Source organism: Cynocephalus volans, chromosome 9 (assembly GCF_027409185.1).
Source record: "Cynocephalus volans isolate mCynVol1 chromosome 9, mCynVol1.pri, whole genome shotgun sequence".
In the NCBI taxonomy this organism is placed as follows: Eukaryota; Metazoa; Chordata; class Mammalia; order Dermoptera; family Cynocephalidae; genus Cynocephalus; species Cynocephalus volans.
This window is the reverse complement of record NC_084468.1, coordinates 94916674-94940170: the sequence shown is the minus strand read 5'-3', so window position 1 is coordinate 94940170 and position 23497 is coordinate 94916674. Positions and strand designations below refer to the sequence as shown.

General features: G+C 38.8%; 1 protein-coding gene across 3 annotated transcripts; it reads left to right on the top strand.

Annotated features, from left to right (window-relative positions):
- Nucleotides 1–3123: 3123 nt before the first annotated feature.
- Nucleotides 3124–22057, top strand: ETNPPL (ethanolamine-phosphate phospho-lyase). Of its 3 annotated transcripts, none has more exons than XM_063108085.1 (13): nucleotides 3124–3313; nucleotides 6083–6201; nucleotides 6438–6597; nucleotides 8328–8402; nucleotides 12794–12884; nucleotides 13779–13895; nucleotides 15895–15977; nucleotides 16568–16793; nucleotides 17672–17826; nucleotides 18585–18674; nucleotides 18901–19031; nucleotides 20304–20371; nucleotides 21707–22057. In XM_063108085.1, the coding sequence occupies exons 1-13, from the start codon at nucleotides 3258–3260 to the stop codon at nucleotides 21833–21835; spliced, it is 1500 nt and encodes a 499-aa protein (XP_062964155.1). In that variant the 5' UTR covers nucleotides 3124–3257; the 3' UTR covers nucleotides 21836–22057. The 3 variants fall into 3 exon arrangements, with proteins under 3 accessions (XP_062964155.1, XP_062964157.1, XP_062964156.1); XM_063108086.1 differs by lacking the exon at nucleotides 3124–3313 and adding an exon at nucleotides 3553–3752; XM_063108087.1 differs by lacking the exon at nucleotides 18901–19031 and having other exon boundaries at nucleotides 21707–21794.
- The last annotated feature ends 1440 nt before the right edge of the window (nucleotides 22058–23497 follow it).

Sequence of the window (23497 nt, the reverse complement as noted above, 5' to 3'; positions counted from 1 at the left end):
ACAAGTGCAATTTTTTTATATATTTTACTAAATCCAATATATCCAAAATCTTACTTCAATAAGTAATCAATATAAAAAATTGATGAGATAGTTAAAAATTGTTTTTACTACTAAACCTTCTAAATCTAGTGTGTATTTTACACTGACAGCACATCTCTATTCATACTAGCCAAATTTCACATCCTTAATAACCATCTGTTAGTGGCTAGGTACTGAACAGTGCAGATCTGTAGTACAAGACACTAGGGGCAGGGACTGGCCAGTCTGGTCCACTGTTTTATCTCCAGCAACTAAAAAATTAACTGGCAGATCCCTTTACTGACCAGCTGTCAAAAATTAAATTAAATTAAAAAATAAATAATTCAGTGGCATACAGTGAGCATTTGACATATTTGGGGTTTTTTTGGTTTTTTTTAAAGATGACTGATAAGAGGATTTGAACCCGTGGCCTTGGTGTTGTCAGCACCATGCTCTCCCAAGTGAGCCACGGGCCAGCCCTTGATACATTTTGAATGAGTAACAATGCCTAGTGATGGGGGGCTTATTGGATGCAATAGTTTTGGGGTGGGGATCAAAGCTTCTATTTTGGGCTAGTTAAATCTGAGGCATCTATAAGACATCTAAGTGGAGATGTCAAGAATGGGGATATGATTCTGGGACTGAGAAGAAAGGTATGCAGGGAGATATAAATTTGGTACATCAATGGGTTCTAAATTCAAGAGAATCATTGGATTACCTTAGGAAAGTGTACAGAGAAAAGAAAAGGGCCCAGGACCTTACGCTCAGAGACACCAACATTTAATACTGAGTGAGAGAAGAGGTTTATTAGTCTGTTTTCTGATGCTTATAACAGAATACCTGAAACTGAGTAATTTATAAAGAAATAGAATGTATATCTTACAAGTCAGAGTCTGGAAATCCTAAAGTCCAGGGAACACATCTAGTAAGGGCCTTCTTATGGATGGTGACTCTCTACAGAGAGCCAGTGTATCACATGGTGATAGGTTAGGCAAAAGAGAGCTAAAGCAGGGACTGGCTGGTTAGCTCACTTGGTTAGAGTTTGGTGTTGATAACATCAAGATCAGTAGTTCAGATGCCCATAGCGACCTCCCTGCTCCTCCACCCTAAAAAACAAGAGAGCTAAAGCCATCAGAACCATGCCCATGACCACTCATTATATCATCAATGAATCAATACCATTCACAAGGCCACATACCGCACAATCTAATCACCTCTTAAAGGCCCCACAATTCAACTCCCATAATTGAATTTCCCACCTCTTAATACTGTTACAATGGGGATTAAATTTCAGTGAGTTTGGGGGGACACTCAATCCACAGCAAGAGGAAAATCAGGGAAGTGTAGTGATGTCAAGATGTCAGAGCAAAAAAAAAAAAAAAAAAAAAACAAGAAAAAAGAACATATAAAGATATCAAAAGAGTAGTGTTTCAAGGAGAAAGGAGTGCTCAACTCTGCTGAGGGGTGAAGGATAAAGTTAAAAAAAAAAGATCAGTAAGATAGGAGCATTGAGATCCTAATCCTGCCACAGGGAGAGAGAGCTTTTTAATACAAAGAAATCTGGCCTCAGAAAGGTCAGGAAGCCTAGCTAGTTTATTGAAGACCCAGATCTAGAACCCAAGACTCTTAGTCCGGGATTATTAAAAGAACCCGTGAACGTGGAGGTTTCTGGAGGGAGTGTGCCTGTGACTCCACCTGGTCTAGTTGGTTTCAGAGTAGACAGTTAGCAAATCTTTTAAGTATGGAACTAGACCAAGATTACATAATTGGGATTTCTTGCAAGTCTCAAAGTGCCTTCTGCCCTTCATTTATAACACCTGAAATTTTGAACACAGTGGTCCTCATAGGACCGCATTTCTCCACCTCTCTTAGGCAATGCTAGTCTTCTCCTCCTGCAGGGCATTAATGTAAATTAATAACTACTTTATTCAAGACAAAGGTCATTTGCAAATATTTATCAAATACGTTGATGTAGGCAAGTTAGGCTTTCTCTGCTGACCTTCCAAAACACAGAGAATGAAATGATCTAGTTTTAACTCTATGGCTAAGTAGTTGTGTGACCTTGAAAATGACTTTACCTTTCCCGTGCTTCACTGTTCTATCGACAAAACAGAGGCGTTAAATCAGACAACCTCTAGTTCTTAAAATAATTTATGATCTAATATTATACTTTATTAGGGTTCTGTCCACATACTTAACTTCAAATTTAGGGCTGGCCGGTTAGCTCAGGTGGTTAGAGTGTGGTGGTGATAACACCAAGGTCCAGGGATCGATCCCTGTATCAGCCAGACACATTAAAAAAAAAAAAAAAAAAAAAAAAAAAGATCAGTGTGAGAAGACCATCTGTTAGGAAGTCAAGAAACCTAGGAATGAGTCCCAAGTTCACCACCAGATAGACGTGTAATCACGGAACGGGAACAATCTCACTTTTCCCATTTCTTGAACGGGATGATAACCTTCTTGCTCAGGGTGGGTGTGAAGATTGAAGGAGGTAAGTCACGTGCATGTGTTCTGTAATCTGCACAGTACTAACGAAATTGAAAGTGTAATTATTGTTAAAGTAGGTGTTTGAAATACTATATACACCACTCCCAGCCGAGGTAGGCTGAGTCCCGTTATTTATCCTCAGGGCATATGATGTGTTAGTTGTGCTGAGAAAATGGTAGGTGACGTTACCGGACCACGCTCAGTGTGAGAAACAGAGAAGGCTGTAGAGTCCTGATGTCTCCAGGGAGCGCTTATCTTTGAATTTTTACAAGAAAATAATGGAATACACTAAAAAGAAATCAGAAAGAAAGTGGGAAGGAAGGAATTCACAGACAGAGGAGGAAGAAAGGCGAAGACAAGGCAAAGTTAGGAAAAATAAAAGGCGAGTTAAAAGCAATTACAGGGATGGGGAGGGGCAGTGGGCACCAGCAGGGCAGACACAGGAGCCAGTCACACTGGGGGTGGGGTGGGCAGCGAATGAGTGGCTAGTGCAGACACTTGCCAAGCAGGCACCAGGCGGGTGGGGAGGAGTAGGGGAGGGACTTGGCGAAGGGCAAAGGCAGGGCAAAACTTAAAAGGGAGATGACCCGAGCTGGTGGATGCCACCAGTGACCTCCAACAGCCCTGGGCAAGGGGACCCCACAAGCGATAACGGGAGGAAAGGCCGAGCCGCTGGGGCAGTCCCCGGCTCTCGAGGGAGGCACACTGACCGGCGAGGGGAGACCCCTCGGGGCACCCGGCACCCCGCCACCATGTGCGAGCTGTATAGCAAGTGGGACACTCTGGCGCTGAGGGAGAAGCACATCGGGTAAGGGCTCCCTGGTCGAGGGAAGGCGCACAGCGGGCGCACTAACGAGCGCAGAGGACGGAGACCTGAAGAGGGGAACGGACTGCGCAAGCGAGCGAGACCAGCTCGCGGAGGCTCCGGGAGGGCTGCAGCCTGAGGCGTGCGCGACACCGCCCCCGCCGGCCGCGCCTGCGCACGCGCGCCCCGCCGCGCCACCGCCACCGCCCCCGGCCCCGCGGGCTCCCAAACGGGTCTGGAGCCTGCGCCAGGGAGCCCAGGTCGCGTTCCTCCGCGCGCAAACGCCCCCCGCGGGTCTGCGGCCGGCGGCAGGAGGACAGCACCTTTCCAGGGATGGGCGCTGGGACGGAGATGGGTGGCTCTCCGCCACCTCCACCCAACTCGAAGGCTTTTGAAAAATAGGAACTCAGAATGTTTTGTTTTGTTTTGTTGCGCCAGGCGGGTAAGGTGATCCGAACCCTTGACCTTGGTGTTATCAGCACCTCTGAACTCAGAAATATTTTTGATGATGGCTATTAAAACAAACTAATTCTGGCTACATATGCTTAAAGTGATGTTTTTCTTCTGCAAGCTTGGTTAAAAAGCAAAGGGTTAATCTAGCTAGGAGATAAACTTGAAACCACCTTTGGTTAGAAAAGCCCGGACATCAGTTAGCAGATGCTTTATCCACCTCAGTCACCCAAGCTGTGCATTTACTTCGATTTTAAAACGCTGTGTTCTCCCCAGTCTGCTTTTGTTTTGCCCGTGTGATAAACGGCGTGGTGATGTAATGGTGAGCGTACAAGGCTGACCTGGGCTCGGTCCTAGTTGGGTGTCGTGTTACCTGTGTGACTTCTGTCAATTTAATTTCCTCTTCTATGAAAGTAGGAATAACATTTGACTTCACGAGAGTGAAGTTATCTCATTGATAATCTCACTTATTAATGAGATTAATAAGTGTGTTGATCTTTTGTGTCTGGTTTTTGTTTTATGTTTGCTTTTTGGCGGCTGGCCGGTAAAGGGAAAGAAACCTGGACATTGGCATTATCATTGTGTCTGGTTTTTAAAAAGATACATGTAAATATGAATGATGATTGTGGCTATTGGTGACCGCTGGCACTGTAAAATCAACGGTCTGCAATATTAATAGTGTATGCAATTAACAACTGTAGCAACTGGACCGGTTGGTGGCCATGGGAGGGGACTGGGGACAATAGAAAGAAAAGAGGAAGTATCCTCTTCCGAGAAATGCTGCGCAGTTCCTCATACTGAAGCTGCTCACCTCAACTAGGGAGGTTTCGGGATGGTTTAGGGGACTAGTTAGAGCTCCCTCAATCCCGCAGGTGGAGTCAAAATGGTCAGATTCCTTCCCCATTGGCTAATCACCACCCAACTTTATCTGATCACTCATTCCACTAGTCTTCATCCTGTACAGTTAGATTCCAGTGAAAACCTAATGATTTCTGAGGTGAACAGAACAAATTCTGTGAGAGAAGGAATGTAGCCATGGACTGACTGGAAGACAGAATTTTACCTGAAGTCTGATTGGCAAGATGGAAAATATGTTAAAAAGGCAAGGTGAAGTTTGCAGCTTTCAGCTCACATTCATAACAGAGAAGTTTTCTTTGGATTTTAACTTGTAGGTATAAACTAACAGCTGAGTTTGAACCAATAGTAAATTCTCATTAAATATTGTTTTCATTTTAGCTGATAATGATGAAAGCCAACATCACTGTATAACACAACCTTAAGCAATTTTAAAATTTGAGGTTGCCTACTGTTCATAGTAATCAAAATAATTTCTGAACTATTGCATATCAATTTAATATGTATCTAATTATCCCCAAAATACCTCCAATGCATGTGGGGTTCCGTGGTGTATGCAAAATCACCAAAATAAAAATATGTATTCAGCTTAAGTTCTTAAATGTCCAGGCAGGATTAGAAACTTTTGTGATGTTTATATGTTGCTAAAATTTATACTCCAGACATTTATACAAATAACTAAAAAATATGGATGACTTTTTATTATGCTCAAAAGGATTAGAAGAATAATTGAATTTCATTAAGAATGGAAAATCCATTTGATACAGGATAAGTACCACTCAAAATACATGGAAATAGAAACGAGCTCCTACAAAATTTCTTTCATAGTGTTTAACTCTAAGTTATTTGTATTTAGCTTTTATTATTATTCTTTTTTAAAAAAAATATAAATTAAATTAAGAGGAGAGAGCACTCTATCTTGGGCTATGGTATAACACAGCCTATTTTCAAATTCTGGTTTTCTTACTGGCTGTGTAAACTTGATCAAGTTTTTAATTTTTCTGTGCCTCACTCTCCTCACCTATAAAAATGAGTAATGATAACCCGTATTTCACAGGATTGTTGGGAGGATTAGGTGAGATAATATTTGTAAAATGTGAGTATGCAACAGTTGCTGATCCATAGTAAGACTCAAAAACAAAGTTTGATTGGTTTTTTTTTCTGGTAGAACAAAATTTCCCAAAGGAAAATAAGTTCATGATTTGTGTGATTAGAGCTGTCAGAGAGTTGAAATAGAGTTATCAAATCATGGCAAATTTAATATAACAAGCATAAGAAGTGGGAGCAGTGGCACAAATGGGGTATTAAGATAAAAGGTTCCACACTGATATGAAATGAAAAAAAATGTATGTCACCCAGGTTGTCTTTTCCCTTTCCTTTATGTGGTTGTAATTTTCCACCTTCACTGAGAAGGAAAAATACTGAGTAGTCCTACCAGACCAAAGCATTTCCTTTGATTATTTCTAGGCCCTCATGCAAAGTTTTCTTTGCTGCGGATCCTATCAAAATAGTGCGAGCCCAGAGGCAGTACATGTTTGATGAGAACGGTGACCAGTACTTGGACTGCATCAACAACGTTGCTCATGGTAAATGTCCTTTCTTTGTACTGCTTTGAAGGAAACATTTATGAAGTAAGGCGACTTTTGTCTCAGGAGTTGCAGTGGCTGCAGTTTCTTTCCTGAGGGGCCAGTAGTCCAACCACAAAAGTTGCAGCCAAATGTGGAAAAGAACTCACTTTTTTTTTTCTTGCTTCAGAATTCCCCTCACTTCCCAGGCATTTAGAATTGTAACATTTCTTGGGCTTTTGTTTCCTAAATTTTAGTGGGACACTGCCATCCAGAAGTGGTCAAAGCTGCTCTGAAACAGATGGAAGTATTAAATACAAATTCTCGATTCCTCCACGACAACATTGTCGAGTATGCCAAGCGCCTTTCAGCAACCCTGCCGGAGAAGCTCTCTGTTTGTTATTTCACAAATTCAGGGTATGTGTCGAGGTTTCCCACCCACCCCCATTCCCACTAACTGTCTACTCTGTCACGCACACCTTTCCTTTTGATTCGTGATGGAGCATAGATGTCTGAAAAGGTTTGCTGAGATTCTTGCCTTTCACTCAGGGACCACACATTAGGGGCCTGACCTTTCTATTTCTTTATTACATGACTTGAACCTAATCCATCAAATGATGCTCTCTCTCCTCACCTCTTCAGGCAGTAAAATAGCTAAAAAATGGGTAGGCCAAGACCTTTCAAAGCATGAGTGAGGAATTTTAGCAAAGACATAGGTCTACTAAACAAGCTGTAACTTTCGTAAGATTTTTTTGATTTTGTTTTCTGAAGGAAATTGAGCATATTCCCCTAGCACAAACACAAGGAAGGAAGGAAGAAGGAAATTCAAATGAATAGATACATTCCATCTTTTAAATTCTATGAATTCAAATTATTATATATCCATTCTTTAGAATATAATGCAGATATTAAAAAATATGTTTTTGAAAATATGTGCCTAATGATGGGAAGCTCGAAATGCAATCTTATAAAAGGAAGAAAACTGTACAGCAGAAACCCTTTTTAAAAAATAATTTATATGTATTAAAATTAACTATTAGAAATTCTATAAATGTTTGATTATATAATTTTCTGTGATTCATTTTTTAATGAAATTTTAAAACCAAATTTATAACCAGAAGATTGTCCTTTTTTCTTTGTAAAGAGTTAAAAAGATGTTTTAGCATCTAATTTGCTGTTATAAACCATTCTTTAAACCATTCTTTTCTTTAATAAATGAAATATAATATTTGACTTTCTTTTTTGTGTGTGTCGCTGTCCAGTATGGGAATCCAAATCGTTGACCTTGGTATTATCAGCACCTTACTCTACCAAGTGAGCTAACTGGCCAGCCCTGACTTTTGTTTCTAAGGAATTCTAAACTGTCAAAGAGGGATTAGTTCCAAACAGCACTGTCCCCAAAGACTGGATGTGACAGAGCTCATCCAGTACAAAAAATAATGGTACAAAGAATAATGGTCTTGAAATTAAACAAACTTCAGTCTGAATCCTGGCTCTACCTCTCATTAGCTGTGAGACCTTGTTCTGGTTACTTAACCTCTCTGAGGCTGTTTCCTTATCCATAAAAAGGAGATGGCAATTCTCGCCTTGTAGAATTGTTATGAGAATAAAAACAAATAAAATACTCAGCATGATGTATAGCAGATAGTAAATATTCCACAAATGATTATTTTCTTCCTCTGTGTCTGGGTAGTATATTTAGACTCTGAATTAGATAGAAAAGGTGATTCTCATTTTTATAGATAAGAAAACTGAGCAAATATTCGTAGACAAACTAGTGGACCTCAGACTCTCCTTCCTCCTGTTGAGATGAAGCTTAATGCAGGCTTCTTAGTGTCCTCAAGCTTAGCCACCCACTGATGTGGCTAACCTGTGCTAAAGTTTGAAATGGACAGCATATCCTTAATTTTTATTGGGTTTGTTCTGTACGTCTATTTCTTTATAAACACATCTGCGGAACTTGTATTAGAAGATAAAGTGAGATTTTGGGGTGGGCGAGATTGAAGGGGAAGGAAAGGACTACGACTTATTACTTTATAAATTTCTGAATAAGTGTAATCTTACAACTTTTATAATTAACATTTTGAAATATTTTAAAAGGAGATTATGTCATCTTGCCCCCCCCCTCTCCTATGTTATCTTCATAGATCTGAAGCCAATGACTTAGCCTTACGCCTGGCTCGACAGTTCAGAGGCCACCAAGATGTGATCACTCTTGACCAGTAAGTCTTGGACACAAGATCTCTAAGCAAGAAGCTCCCACAGAGACAAAATTGTACTGATCCTATCCATACTCATACCATGAGCACATGTGGAAGAGAGCGGATACATGGAACAATGTTTTTAAAATTATGTATTAAGGTATCAAGGGCAGCTTAAATTTGGAGGATACTTAATTCCTTCTAAGTATTTGCAAATGGGAGAGGCTCTGTTGTATGCTGTGGTGGCTGCAGTCTCATGGGCTTTGCATGAATTAGGGCTTATTGTTCACATATTAACTATTTATTGAGTCACTACTTTTTTTTTTTTCAAAATAAATACAATTAGTTTGCTTAAAATCCAAGCATTCAGATTTTCAGAAATCTTTAGTGGTGAGGCAGAGGCTTCATAAAACTGATAACGCAAGATACCACAGAACAAGAATTAATTACATAAGACTGAATGAATGAATGAATGAAGGAAGGAAGGAAGGAATGATTGTAGTTATATGTTTGAAATATTGTTGATGGTGTCTTAGTGCTGTATTTTCTGAATATATGTGCACTCTCTTCTTCTTAAGCTGTCTCTGACCACATAACAATTTAGTAGACTTTGCTTTTGTAAACCAAAATAATCTTTTTTTTTTTTTGGCAGCTGGACAGTACAGGGACCTGAACCATTGCCCTTGAGGTTACAACACTGCTCTCTAACCATCTGAGCTAAGAAATAAAATATTTTTAAATTTAATTTTAGAAATAATTTAGAGCCAATTTTAAAGAAAACAAACAGCCAAATAAAATTTAGTACTTTCTCATTAGTCTGTGTCTATTAACAGTCACTATTTGATCTTACCTCTCAAACATCAATATATTACATTTTAAACAACAAATCTGACAGCTTCCATCTTTTCTAGGGAGTTTTTTGTTTTAATTTCTTTGTCTCTCCATCTCACTAACCTCAGAAGCAGAGGGTGGAATTAATTATGCACCCCATTTTGTGTCCTTCCATAGATTGCAATTGTTTTATGTGATGGTCAGTGTATTAGTTTTCTATTGTTGCTGTATTCGTTACAACAACTTAAGGGCTTAAACAACACAAGGTTATTCTCTTATGTCTCTGTAGGTCAGAAATCCAAAAATAGATCCCACTGAGCCAAAATCGAGGTATCAACAGTGCTGTGCTCCTACTGGGGGCTCAAGGGGATTCCCTGCCTTTTCCATCTGGCTGCCTGCACGCCTTGGCTCCTGGTCCCTTCCTGCATCTTCACAATCAGTGGTCACATCACTCCAGCCTCCCTCACATCGCCTTCTCTGTCTCTAACCCCCCTGCCTCCTTTCACTTATAGGACCCTTGTGATTACATTGAACCCACCTGGCTAATCCAGGATAATCTCCCTATCTCAAGATCCTTAATTTAATCATATCTGCAAAGTCCTCTTTGCCATGGAACATAACATATTCTCAGTTTCTGAGTGTTAGGATATGGACATTTTTGGGGGGCCATTTGTTCTCTTTTATTCCCATCCTCTCTCACCTATATGACAACTATTCTAGTGTATTTCATGTATATCTTTTATTTTTTTATTCATGTAAAATGTGTATTATGTGCGTCTCTTTTAATTATACAATAGATCTCTTTCTGTTTCTGCCTTTTTACCTCAGCACCATGTTTCAAGAACTCTGTGTTGCTGGGTGTACATCTGTTCTATTCTCCTAACTCACTGCTGTTCAAAAGAAATATAATGTGAGCCATATAAGCAATTTAGATTGTTCCAGTAGCCATTATATCCAAGATATCATCATTTCAATGTGTAATCAATATAAAAGATTGAGATACGTTGCATTCTTTTTTTTTTTTGGTGCTGTCTTCAAAATCCCACGTGTGTTTTAACCTACAGCACATCTCAAATGAGACTAGCTGCATTTCAAGTTCTCAATAGCTACATGTGGGGAGTGGCTGCCATAGTGGATTCTAGCACAGTTCTGTTACACAGTGTCCCCTCCTGTGGTGGATCCTGTCACTGCCCTCTACTCGCAGCTACCACAAGCAACGCTGAAGTGAGAATCCTTGTACATGTGCCCTCATAGACCTTTCTGAGAATTTCTCAGCGATAAATACCCAGAAACAGGATTGCTAGACCATAGGGTGTACTATAAACACTGTTAATTTGATTAAACACTGCCACACCTGTCTTTAAAATGGTGGCAACACTCTACATAGTGCATGAAAGCTCCCATTTTTCCATATCCTCACCAAAACTCAATATTATCCAGCTTTCTAATTTTATTCTAAGTTTTGCCAGTCTAATTGGTATAAAATAGCATCTGCTTGTTGTTGTTGTTGTTGTTTGGTGGCTGGCCAGTATAGCATCTCTTTTTAATTTGCATTTTTCTAATTAGGAGTTTGAGTATCTCTTCATATGCTTTTGTGCTTTTTTTTTGAGGATTGCCCGTTCATATTCTTTGTCCATTTTTCCTTTGGGATTCCCATCCTTTTCTTGTTGGTTTGTGGCTGCTTATAAAGTCTAGATCAGGGAACCTCAACCTTGATTGCAGTTTAGAATTACCCATGGAAATATTTTCAAAGTGCCAATGCCCAGGCCCCAACCCAAACTAATTAAAGAGAATCTCTAGAGATGGGGTCCAGGAAACCATATATGTTCTTTTTAGGTTCCCCAAGTGATCATAATAAGCAGACAGAATTGAGAACCATCATTTAAAGCATTAATCCCTTAGTATGACATTTCAAATGTGTTTTCCCAACCTATCGTCTGTCTTTTAACTTTGTTCATGGTGTCCTTCAACATAAATCTTTAATTTTGGTTAAATCAAATAGACAAAATTTTTATCATCAGGTTTGTATTTTCTAAGTTTTGTTAATATCTCTCCCCCTAGGAGAGATATCCCACCTCCCAGGTCACGAAGATGTTCTGCATTTTCTTTTCTATTTTATTTATTTATTTTTTGTGTAGTTGGCCAGTATGGGGATTCAAACCCTTGACCTTCGTGTTACAAGCACCATCTTCTAACCAACCAAATGAGCTAACAGGCCAGCCCTTGCATCTTCTTCTACTACCTTTATAATCACTCCTTATATTGAATCAACCTGGAGTCCACTTTGTTACCATTTATATAAGGACGTGTCTCTGGGCTCTCTTTCTGTTCCAGTGGTCTCTTTGTTCTTATTGTGATACCATACTAATTTGATTAGTCTGGCTTTGTAGCATATCTTAGTCTATGGTAAGGCAAATTCTTCCTCTCTGCTTTATATATTCATGGGCCTTCTGTAATTTCCTTTCCAGATCTTCCAATTATATCTGTATTAGTCCATTTCTGTTGCTTATAACAAAATACACAGAACTGGGTGATTTATAAAGAAAACAAAATTTATTGTTCACAGTTTCTGAGGCTGGGAAGGCCAAAGTCGAAGGAACACATCTGGTGAAAGCTTTCTTTGGTGGTGACTTCAGTGATGGCAGAGTATCACATTGCAAAATGGTGGAGCAGAGGGAGCAGAGCAGAGAGAGACAGACTCTCTCTTCTTTTAGAACCCTCAGAACCACACCCCTGACCACCATTTTGAATCCATTCACTACTGCATGGTCCTACAATCTAATCACCTCTTCAAGGCCTCACCTTTCAATTGCCATAATAGGAGTTCCCACTCTCTCAACAGTCACAGTGGGGGCCAAGTTTCTATTACATAAAACTTGGGGGACACAATTCAAGCTTCAGTAAGTTTTGGGGGAACATAATTCAATCCACTACCATATCTCTGGACAAGAAACAGAAAAAGGGATATCATAGCTCTTGTATCTTAAGTGAAAGAAAGGAATTTCATAGCCACTTACTTGATCACCTTTCAGTCTGAGTTCTTCTTGAAGAGACCTCCTCTTCCTTCCCAACTAGTGTTTGCCCAATATTTGCAATTGGACATCCTTTAGAAATCAGCTCAAACAGAAACACATGCCCATTCTATGATATTAAGTTGTTTTAAAAATGTACTAGGCTATAACTATTAAATACATTTGAAGAATACATCCATGTAAAGTTTTGCATGAAAATATAGAAAATAATTTTTCACATTTAGACAATCTAATTTAATAATCCAAAGAATCAGGTTTTTTCCTATTAGAAAGAAATTGTCTATGAGGACCCATTCAGGCACTAAGTCCAGATACTTACAGAGGAAAATATAGAGAAGACCATATTTAATTTCCATGCATTAGGAGAACTGGGCAAATTAAATGGCCAGTCTTACTATAAAAAAGCTAGATCCTGTATAGTTAAATCTAGCACCAATGTCAAGATTCTCCCTGGATGGATGCTTGTGGATGATATACAACACTGTTTTTCATATTCTAGAAAAACATTCTTCTTGGAGTGATTTTGGTTACTGTTCTTTTTCTTTTCAGTGCTTACCATGGTCACCTATCATCTTTAATTGAGATCAGTCCATATAAATTTCGGAAGGGCAAAGATGTCAAAAAAGAATTTGTACATGTGGTAAGTATCTTAGAAATCTAGAAGCAGAATGTTAGTAGGAGAAGAATGCCTGGTGATGGTCCAGACCACGACTTCTGCTGAAATGAAACCATGAAAAACCAAGATCTAGAGCAGTTATGTGACTTGATAAAGTCAAGGAGCTAGATAATGACAGAATGTGGTTTAAAATCCATTGACAAAAGAGGCTGGCCAGATAGCTCAGTTAGTTAGAATTTAGTGTTGATAACACCAAGGTTACAGGTTCGGATCCCCATACCAGCCAGCTGCCTTAAAAAAAAAAAAAAAAACCATTGACAAGTATTACAGTAGGAAATTATCACAGGTATCATTTTTTCTTGCTCTTTTATCTTCAATTACTTTTCCTATCATTGATGTCAACTTGAAATTCAGAGTTGAATTGTGTATGACTATCTTAAAATTAAATTGCTCTATGCTAAATTATTATATAGATTTATTATGTAAAATAAAGAAACCAACCAAGTTGTTGAAACAGTGAAATTCATTTCGTGTGTTTGCATTAATTGAGGATTAGTAGACTTCCTTATGAAAATTATCAATACCTTCTTTTTAAGATTTTAAAATCTGTAGTCAGTGTTAAGGCACTCTTTAGTTTTTTCTGAATGATTACAATTTGTGATAGAGTTGATAAGTGTTGGTGCATTTTAAATCTGGAGTAGTTACTACAGTTTCCATTCACTGACATTTTCCAATAAAATAATCACACGTGTTGATTTGAGTTTGCTATTTATGTGAATAGGGATACAGTTTTGATTTATAACAGTCTGGGAGCAAATCCAAGCTCCTGTTCATAATTCACAAATATCAATTCTTCATAGAATTTAGATTTTGTCAGAGGAGCAAATAATGAGAAACCTCATCATTGGATGTTTTCAGGCACCAAGTCCAGATACTTACAGAGGAAAATATAGAGAAGACCATGCAGACGCAGCCAGTGCTTATGCAGATGAAGTGGAGAAGATTATTGAGGAAGCTCATAAAAGTGGAAGGAAGGTTTGTATTTACAGCTTTGGAAACATGTTAATGTCTTTTGTAAAACAGATTGAAACTAATTCACTAGAGAAAGGGAAAAGGATTAGATCTAAATTTAAATTCCCCTTTTGTTCTTTTCTGGTTACATTTTCAGTTGGCTCATATTTCCAAAAAGTGCATTGTTATAGTCATGCCTGTAAGACTGTCTACTTTTATTTATCCTGGAAATGCAATCACTGTGCCCATTCCAGCACTGGTGGCCTAATTCTGACCTCTTCGGTGGTATGCAGGGTCTGGTCCACAGAGCTAGGGAAAGAGAAAATTAAGAAAGGTGATAGCTCCAGGACAGACTTTTCCAACCGAGAGTAGCACCAGGGGTTAACATATGGGGAAGTGAAGAAAAGAGGCACAGGGGCTAGGGTCTCAGGACCCATGCAGACTTCCAGACCTGCAGGGAATCTTGACACTTCCCTCGAACTGGTCAGCCTTCTAGAAGCCATGGAGCTCAGGGATGGTTCTCACCTGGGTAAGCCAAGGCAGAATATGTTCTTCCAGTCTGGGCCTGGACTTTTAAGAATCCTCAAGAGCAAGTGAAAGGGATTTTCATTTTCCCAGTCTTCACTCTACTGTCTGCAGCTTAATTTTAATTCTTATCCCATTTGAGGGTTACTTATGTGGATTTTTACGGCAACGTGACAACACTTGGCCTTTAAACTGGCTTATGGCATAGACACAGTAATTAAAAAAAAACAAAAAAACCTTAATTGAAAGAAAAAATTGAGCCTTTTCTTTTTCTGATTAATTTAAATGTTTTTGTCTTCATGACTGGAGAGCCATTTACGTTTCTTAACTATTTCTTTTTCTTCCCTAGCTATTTGTTTTCACATCTTATGTGATATGTCTGTGTGGGCAGACCTAAAGCTCTACCTGTTGTGGGGAGCAGCCTGCTCTACCTCTTCAATACAGCCTGTACCTCTTTACACAAATGATAAATGTGTTTTCAGGAAAAAATTGACATCAGCAAGATCTTATGGACTCTTTGCTGTTAAAATAGGGTTTGGGTAATTTTTTGAGAACATTAGCTTTCAATAGTTATTGGATTGATGCTGTCTTGTTAACAATGCTGAAAGCAATGAGCAATGTCAGATATACTTGCAAAGTCTTAGAATTTTAGAGCAGATATCTCTTGAGTCCAACAGCCTCATTTCACAGTTAAGAAACTAGATAACTTTAAAGTGAAGGATTTAACCCAAGATAGTACAGTTACTGAAGGTTATTCTGGACTAGAACCTTGGTTCTCTTGATTGCTTATTTCATACCCTTTTGGCACTTTCTTTTCTTACTTCAGTGTTACTATTTCCTACTTCTTTCTTAGCCTCTAGAACATGTCATCTGTAGTTCCACTGTGAATTGCCTAACTGTGAGGGAAGCCTGGTCCAGAGCCAGGCTAGAAACATAGCAGAGTAACTATAGCACATGGTCACAAGCCACCCTCCCATTTCCTTGGTGCCATTTCCTTGCAGCCTCCGGCAGTCCTGTTTCACCAAGTTGAGGAAACAGGCACTACGATGGTGCCTTTGGAACTGCGTAATTTCTCAGAGGTTCAAATCAAAGACTGATCAAAACATAACTCTTATTCAGTTCATCCTAGTGAAACCACTGCACTTAAATTAATTATGGATAAATGGAAGTCGCCCCCTGATCCCCTTCATTTCTTGTGGTAGCTTCATTGGTACCCTAGAATTTTAAAAACTAATGCTTTAGATCAGTTGCTTTTCCAGCATAGACATCTTTTCTTTCCCATTTATTTATTTATTGGCAGCTGACCAGTACAGGGATCAAACCCTGGACCTTGGTGTTATCAGCATTTTCTTTCCTTTTTAATCAAAAAACCTGTTTGCCACTTGCCACAGGTTTATTTCTAGCCATTTTCTAAATAACTTGCTGTATAAGAAATCCTCCCTTTTTAGGGGGCAGGAGGAGGGCCTAATGGACTTTGACCCCATCTTCTCTTACATAGATTGCTGCCTTTATTGCTGAATCCATGCAGAGTTGTGGCGGACAAATAATTCCTCCAGCAGGCTACTTCCAGAAAGTGGCAGAGTATGTACTTGACTTGGGCATCCTTGATCAAATTGAGGGCACTGTGACAATTTTGTAGGCCCATACTGGTTGCTAAAATATTGAAGCATTTCCCGACTAGCTGGTAAATAGCCACTCCCAAGGGCCTGCCGTTCCAGGGTTCCCAGGTGCTCCCTCCGCCTTTCCCAAGATTCAGCAAATAAAGGGTTTACGCATGATCGAGTAGGGGTCCCAAACTCTGCTCCAGCCTTCAGCCCGGCATCCTCTCTGACTGGCTGATGCCCAAGCCTTGCCAATTAGTAAAACTTGAGGATTAACCCTGCTAAAAACTACTTGTTCAATTCTTTCTCTTCCCACTTAATATACTACAGTATAGCTTACTTCAAGCAGTAGAAAACCAAATAATGTGGAACATACCTAATCTAGAAATTATGTAATTATATTGTAAAGTCACTATCATCTAGGTGGGGTTTTGAGTACTGGAATATTTTTAACAAAGATTAAGACTTAGGTTAACAACATTTTTTTCTCTTCAATAATGTATATCATTGTGGGTGGGTCTGGGGACTTTCAGTAACCTGAAGGCATTAGATTGTCCCTTTGCTTTTCAGATATGTACACAGAGCTGGGGGTGTGTTTATAGCTGATGAAGTTCAGGTAGGCTTTGGCCGTGTTGGGAAACATTTCTGGAGCTTCCAAATGCATGGTGAAGACTTTGCTCCAGACATCGTCACAATGGGAAAACCAATGGGCAACGGTCACCCGATGGCATGTGTGGTAACAACCAAAGAAATTGCAGAAGCCTTCAGCAGCTCTGGGATGGAGTATTTCAATACGGTAAATTTTGGTCTTCAACTTTAATGCTAAGAGGGAAAAATAATGCATGTTCTTACGTTTCTTCCCAGTGTAGTAAATAATAGAACTCAGTATTGCCAGCTAATCCTCCCAGGATCCCAGCCAAACTTTGATGTAACCAGATTTCATTCTGTCTGGCACAGTGCTCCTTGTGTGTCTTTCTCCTTCTTAAAATGATTTTATTAATTTTTCCAGTGATAGATGGCTGCCCTGCTAAATGCTAGAGGTTAGGATATTTTCATTAACAGCTGATATGCTCTTCTTTGTTTTCTATCATATTTAAATCCCCAATACACATAAAAAGTGTTAAGGTGATTCAGTACTATAAATGTAATACGGCTGTTATAGGAGATACTGAATTTTATCTTTGGGAAATTAAATTTCCTTGGTTTTACCCACAAAAGTCATAAGCTTTAAGTGTGGAAAAATTATTATAGTTTGTACAATATTATAACAGGATTTGTTACAGCTAAAAGTAAGATTCAAATCTAAGGATGTAAATTATTTGGAGAAGATGTCATAGCTTAGCTATTTTCACTCAGCCAAGCAGAAACCCATTCCCCTCACTGAACCACACTCTGAAGTCCTTAATTCCCAACACAATGTCTGTTTTTTGTTTGGATAAACCAGTAAATTCCCTAGTCCATACCAGTTATGCAGCATGGAGAATATAATTTGGAATGAATTTTCATTCAATTCTGAATAAACAGAATCATGCTAACCCTGAGAAACTAATATTATAAGAAAAAATTTTATTGAAATTATATCTTCACTTATGTATGTATGAACCAAATTTCTCATGGATGAAGCAATACCACTAATTCGACTGTTATGATTTCTCATTTATCTTTTTTCTATAGTATGGAGGAAATCCAGTATCTTGTGCTATTGGTTTGGCTGTCCTGGATATAATTGAAAATGAAGACCTTCAAGGAAATGCCGCACGAGTGGGGAATTATCTTACTGAGTTACTAAATATACAGAAGGCTAAACATGCTTTGATAGGAGATATTAGGTGTGTTTATCATGAAGTTGTCATGTAGTTATTCAGTTTTCTTAAATGGAAATAGCTTATATTTTATCTTCTAAATTTAAAATAAAGTACATAAAACTAAATGTGGAAAATACTGAAAAACAGAAAAAGCAAAAATCAATCTTAATCTGAAACCCAGATATTACACAATGTTCACATTTGAGTATATCTTTCCTTACTTTTATACTTTTAATTTTTTAATAAAGCTAGGATAATTTCAGCACCCAAAAGATGAAAAGAAGGAACTTAAGAAGCTCTAAATGATCTATTGGAAATTGTTTAAAATACTATCCTGGAAAGATGGATATTTTTCATAGATTTATATAAACATTTACCACTGTTAATATCCTGAGAAACTAAGTAGCAGGAAAGGGTTGTTTTTAAGCCCTTTTCTTTTATAATAAAGTGGAAGAAAAAACTGGATGACAAAAACTAACTTGTTTCAAAAACTAGATGGGCTGGCCAGTTAGGTCATTTAGTTAGAGCATGGTGTTATTACACCAAGGTCAAGGGTGCGGATCCCCATACTGGTCAGCCACCAAAAAAACCAAAACAAGACTAGAAACAACTATGAACACCGGATTGGTATCTTGGATTAGTTAGGATAAGTAACAATTACCCTTAACGGGCATCACATTCAGCTTTAAGTTAAATTGAAGTTTGGGGACAGTGTTAACTTTTTGTGACAATGCAGTGGTTGATAGAGTGTGTGTCAGGTTTTCTTTCTTTACCTCCCTCAGGGGCATTGGCCTTTTTATTGGGATTGACTTAGTGAAGGATCATGAAGAAAGGACCCCCGCTACAGCCGAAGCCCAGCACGTCATCTACAAGTAATCTACCCCACACCTGTTTGGTATCTTGGCTCCAGGATGCCCACCCACTTGAAAGTTTGTTTTACTTCCTCCCATCTCTCCAAAAAAGGAAAATTTAAGACACAAGCAATTTATAAAAGTGGGCTTCTCGAGTGCCAAATACTTCACTGCTCTATGTTCACATCATTTTAATAATCTTAATTACTGTGTATATGGATTCACATGTATTTCCTGCACTAATTAGGATGAAAGAAAAACAAGTGCTGCTCAGTGCCGATGGGCCTCATAGAAACGTGCTTAAAATAAAACCACCTATGTGCTTCACTGAAGAAGATGCAAAGTTTATGGTGGACCAACTTGATGGGATTCTAACAGGTTGGTCCACGTATCTTGGAGATGCCTCCTTGCCCCTCCCCAAAACTCCCCACGCTTTTTCTCAGCCTGGTCACAGATGACCGTGTGCATCTTGTTATTCATGATGAAAGGGAGGGAGGCAGGGTGAAAATAAATATATAATTTTCCTTTTAGAACTTGAAAAAAATAGCTGAGAAATAACAACTACATGGACTCTTAGTTAAATCAAAAATTTCAGTTTGTATTCATACAACTCCAAATCTCAGTTTTTACTGAAATAACACATTGTCTTATTTTTAACATTGATTTTTACTTTAGAATAGCTAAGATATTTAAAACCGCATATCTGCATTGTACCATGCACCACAAATACTGCAAAGTGTAGTATTTCAGCATTGTACCATTAAAATACATGAAACATTTTTAATAAAAGTTACAGGTTATAGGTTAGCAATTTTTTATGTGCTGGATCCTTTGACTTTGTGGTTTTAATTTTTAACTTTTTAATTTTTATTTTAAATAATATCAAAGATATTAAAATATTTTTGTTTTATTACAATTTAATTTTTAGGACTTTTGTTTGTCATTCAGAATTACAGTCTATCATAGAAGTTAATCTTCTGTTACCTATACTATGCAATTAGGTTTTTATTTCCCTGTTAGGAGCATAAATTGTGATGAGAAAGTAAATTAACACTGTAAAACCATGTCAAAAATCATAAAGCACTCTGGAATGTTAGATCATTTTTGTTGTTTTAGTTATATTTTGACAATTCAACTTCTCCGCTTGCTTCTCAGCCTTTTGGAGTTAGGATAAGGCTGAGAAGACAGGAGTCAATAAAGCATACAAAGTAGATCGTTAGTGTTTGGAAACTTGAGAGTCAGCCAAAGTTATTTGTACTATGGTCGCTAGCTTCGGGCCCACATCTGGCAAGCATTCCTCACAGGCCTGCATGTCCTCGGGTCCCATAGGGACAGCTTGAGGCAACCTGTCACTATGGGTCCAAGTCAACTCAGAGCTTGAGCATTCTTAACACTGGACCAGAAGAATTTCCTTTGAATAAAGTGAACGAGGCATAGATAAAACGGGGCAGTGCCACTTACAAATGATAATGATGAAATGCTATAATAAGGTTTTTAAAGCAACAATTTAAATAGTGACACTTTTTAAAAACATACTGCGTTTACCCCTCTCTTCTTCATTGAAGGTATTTCTATAGGTAGTAATAAGACTTTTTTTTTTTAAAGCTTTTTATGTTATTCTGTCTTCTCCGTTATATCTTCTTGATTTAGCTTTAGAAGAAGCCATGGGAGCCAAAACTGAAAGTGTGATCTCTGAGACTACTCCATGCAGAACAAAGGTAAGAATTGCCTACTTTATTTTTAGGAGAAATGTTTAAAACTTTGGAAATTTAAGAAAAAGGAATGCAAATTTTTAAAAAGTTGTACAGTGACCTTTAGAACAAAACCAACCTAGGCTGGGGTTGGCTTATTGTTGCAATTTTGAGTGTACAATTAAATTTCCAGAGCAAGTGCCATGTCATTTGAGAGGAATAAAGCCAAAGAACCATTCTTTTTTTTTTTTTTTTTGTCATTTTTGTGACCGGCAGCACCGCGCTCAGCCAGTGAGTGCACCGGCCATCCCTATATAGGATCCGAACCTGCGGAGGGAGCACTGCCGCGCTCCCAGCGCCACACTCTCCCGAGTGCGCCACGGGGTCAGCCCCAAAGAACCATTCTTACAAGATTATTCCCATATCAAAAAGGAAAAGAAAAATCTCCCCTTGGACCTGCAAAGAGGGCCTTCAAAATATACAGAGAGTATAGCAATGGCTCAAGCTCCTTCCTGTTTGCTCTGAGGGCTGGCTACACTGGCTCTGACTCCCACACGCTCCTCTTAAAATCAGCAGAAGAATTAGCAGTGTAGTTCCAAAGTGCCAGAGTTTGGTTCTGAAATGAACTAAAGTGTAAGCTTCGAACGGCAGCTGGGGCCTGGGAACCGTCTGGCACTGCGTGGCCTAGTTTCTGCATCTGATGTGCTTCCTGCAGAGGGCCTTTCCATTCTCTCCCTGAGCTGCCCAGGGTGTGAGAAAGAGCACCCTGGGTCAGGAAACAGAAAGGCGAAAACTTGAGAGGCTTTGTTGCATAATTTGTTATTTGTTTATGACTTAGATGCATAAAGGGACATTCAGTGCCTAGAGTCCGCCTGCACGGCCAGGGCAGTCAGCAAATTTCTTTTCATGATTAAAAAACATTTGGCTGTTGAAGACTTGCTAACAGGATTGCTCTGTCTCTTCTAACAACACAAACCAATTATAGAAATCAATTGTTATCTGATGCTCAAAAATAGCTTATCAAGTCTAGAACAGAATCACAGCTGTAAAAACAAATTCACCAAGCATTGGGGAGCTTGCAAAACAAGGTTCACCCCAAGAAGTCCCACTCTGGAGTTAGCGAAATTGACACACATTTTTATGAAATTTTGACTTGGAGTCCCAGATTTTATGTTGATGTCACATTTCAAATGTCTATTGAAGATACTAACAAGGAGGTTAGAGCAGAACGACCAGTATCATTTTGTTTAGTTTTGCTTTCCCATGTTTTTTGTTTGTTTGTTGGCCTGTTAAATCAGGCCTGCAGTGGCTGGGTGGGTTTGGAGGTGGTACCCACTGAAGATCTGTGTGCCTATCTTGCAGATGCCTAATGAAGTAAACTTGGAATTGCTCAGTGACAACACCACTGACTCCAAAGAAAACCTCAGCAGAAAGAGAAATGGAGTGTGCACAGATAAACATTCACTGCTCAGTAAGAGGCTCAAGACATGAAAGATTAGCATTTGAAAGCAAGACCACTGTCCAGAGTTACAGAGAATGAGTGGATGTGTCTCATCTGTTAATAGCTCTGTTATACCCTCTAAAGGTAGAATTTTCACTCAGTTTAGATTTGTAAATAAAAGGGTAAATGAGTAATAAGAATAAACCAAATGATAATCAAACCATGTCAAGATTATTAGTTTAGCTTTTACCCTGTTAATTCCTTAGTTGAGATTTCTGAAGATACTTAATTTATTCTGTTATGTTTAAGCTTCAAATTCAAAATTAAATTGACAGTTTTATTTCTCATGTTTTCATGTTGGAAATTAGAGAGGAAAGTATAATGGATTTCTTAACTTTGGAGACTTAGTGCCTTAAAATACGAATTCTATAATGATTTAATATATAAAACTATATTTATGGACTGTAATGAAATAAAGGAGTGATGTAAACCAAAAACAATTGTACTAGAAAAGTGTTTACTCTTCTTTTGTAGAGTATATTAAGAATTGGGGTGATAAAATCAAAGTCATTCGGAAAAAAAAATCACATACAGCAAATATTAAAAAGTGAATGAATAATTCAGATCTCTGTTGGGGAACTTGGCTAATCACCATCTGGGGAACTTAGGACTGAAGGGGGAAACATGGAGTATACCCAGAAACACATGCATAAAAATGTTTCTGAAAGAGCAGCAGTAGCCACAGCACAGCATTCAGAGTCAGGAGACTTCAGCTCTGTCTACTCACAAAGTGTGTCACCTTGACCAAGTCGCCTGTCAGGTAAAAATTATCTTTAAACCAGTCATCTTCCTCTTATCATCAAGTTTATTACCCTTATGCACATGTCCTCATGTACTCAAGTGGGGGCACGCAAGTGTGTGTGTACGCACACACACACACACACACACGCACACGCACACGCACAGGCAAACACTTCTGGTGAAACATCAGCAAAAAGTAGCGAGGAGGGGCTGGCTGGTTAGCTCAGTTGTTTAGAGCACAGCCTTGTAACACCTAGGTCACGGGTTCGGATCCCTGGACCAGCCAGCCGCAAAACAACAAAAAAAAGTGTGGAAACCCAGGACATCAAGGGTGTCTTCCTTACGTGATGGTTCCATGAGACATTCACTTGGAGGCTAATGTACTGAGCTGGCAGAAATCTGAATTTTTAGTGCTGACTTTTCTCTTTATTTCTCTATTGCCTCCCTAATAGTTATTAAAATTGTGTTTTGTTTTTTATTTCATAAACAAGAGATAATACTTTTGCAATGGATGTTTTATGATAACTGAGAGGGGATGTAGGGAAGAAACTTAACTGTAAAAAGCTTCCTTTCTGAGGTTGTCGTAAAAATACTGTAAAAATGCAGGGTCTTATTAGTGAATGCTTTTTACTTCTAAAAGTCGACCCGTGACTCTGGATTCCAGCTGAATAATGCTGAAGTTGGTTCCCAGGAGCTGGCGAGGAGTAGAGAGCATAGAGAGGTCTCTGGTTTACTTCTAGGCAGCAAGGTCATTACAAGCTAATGGAGATTTTTTATAGTCCAGACGACACTCCTGTGAGCACCTCTTGTTAGCAGGCTCAGAGAATGCTTGTCTCCTCCTCTTTTTGGAGCTGCTGTATGTGCTTGAGAGGGGGAAGGACAGGGAAAGCCTCGTATCTGTGTGATGCATT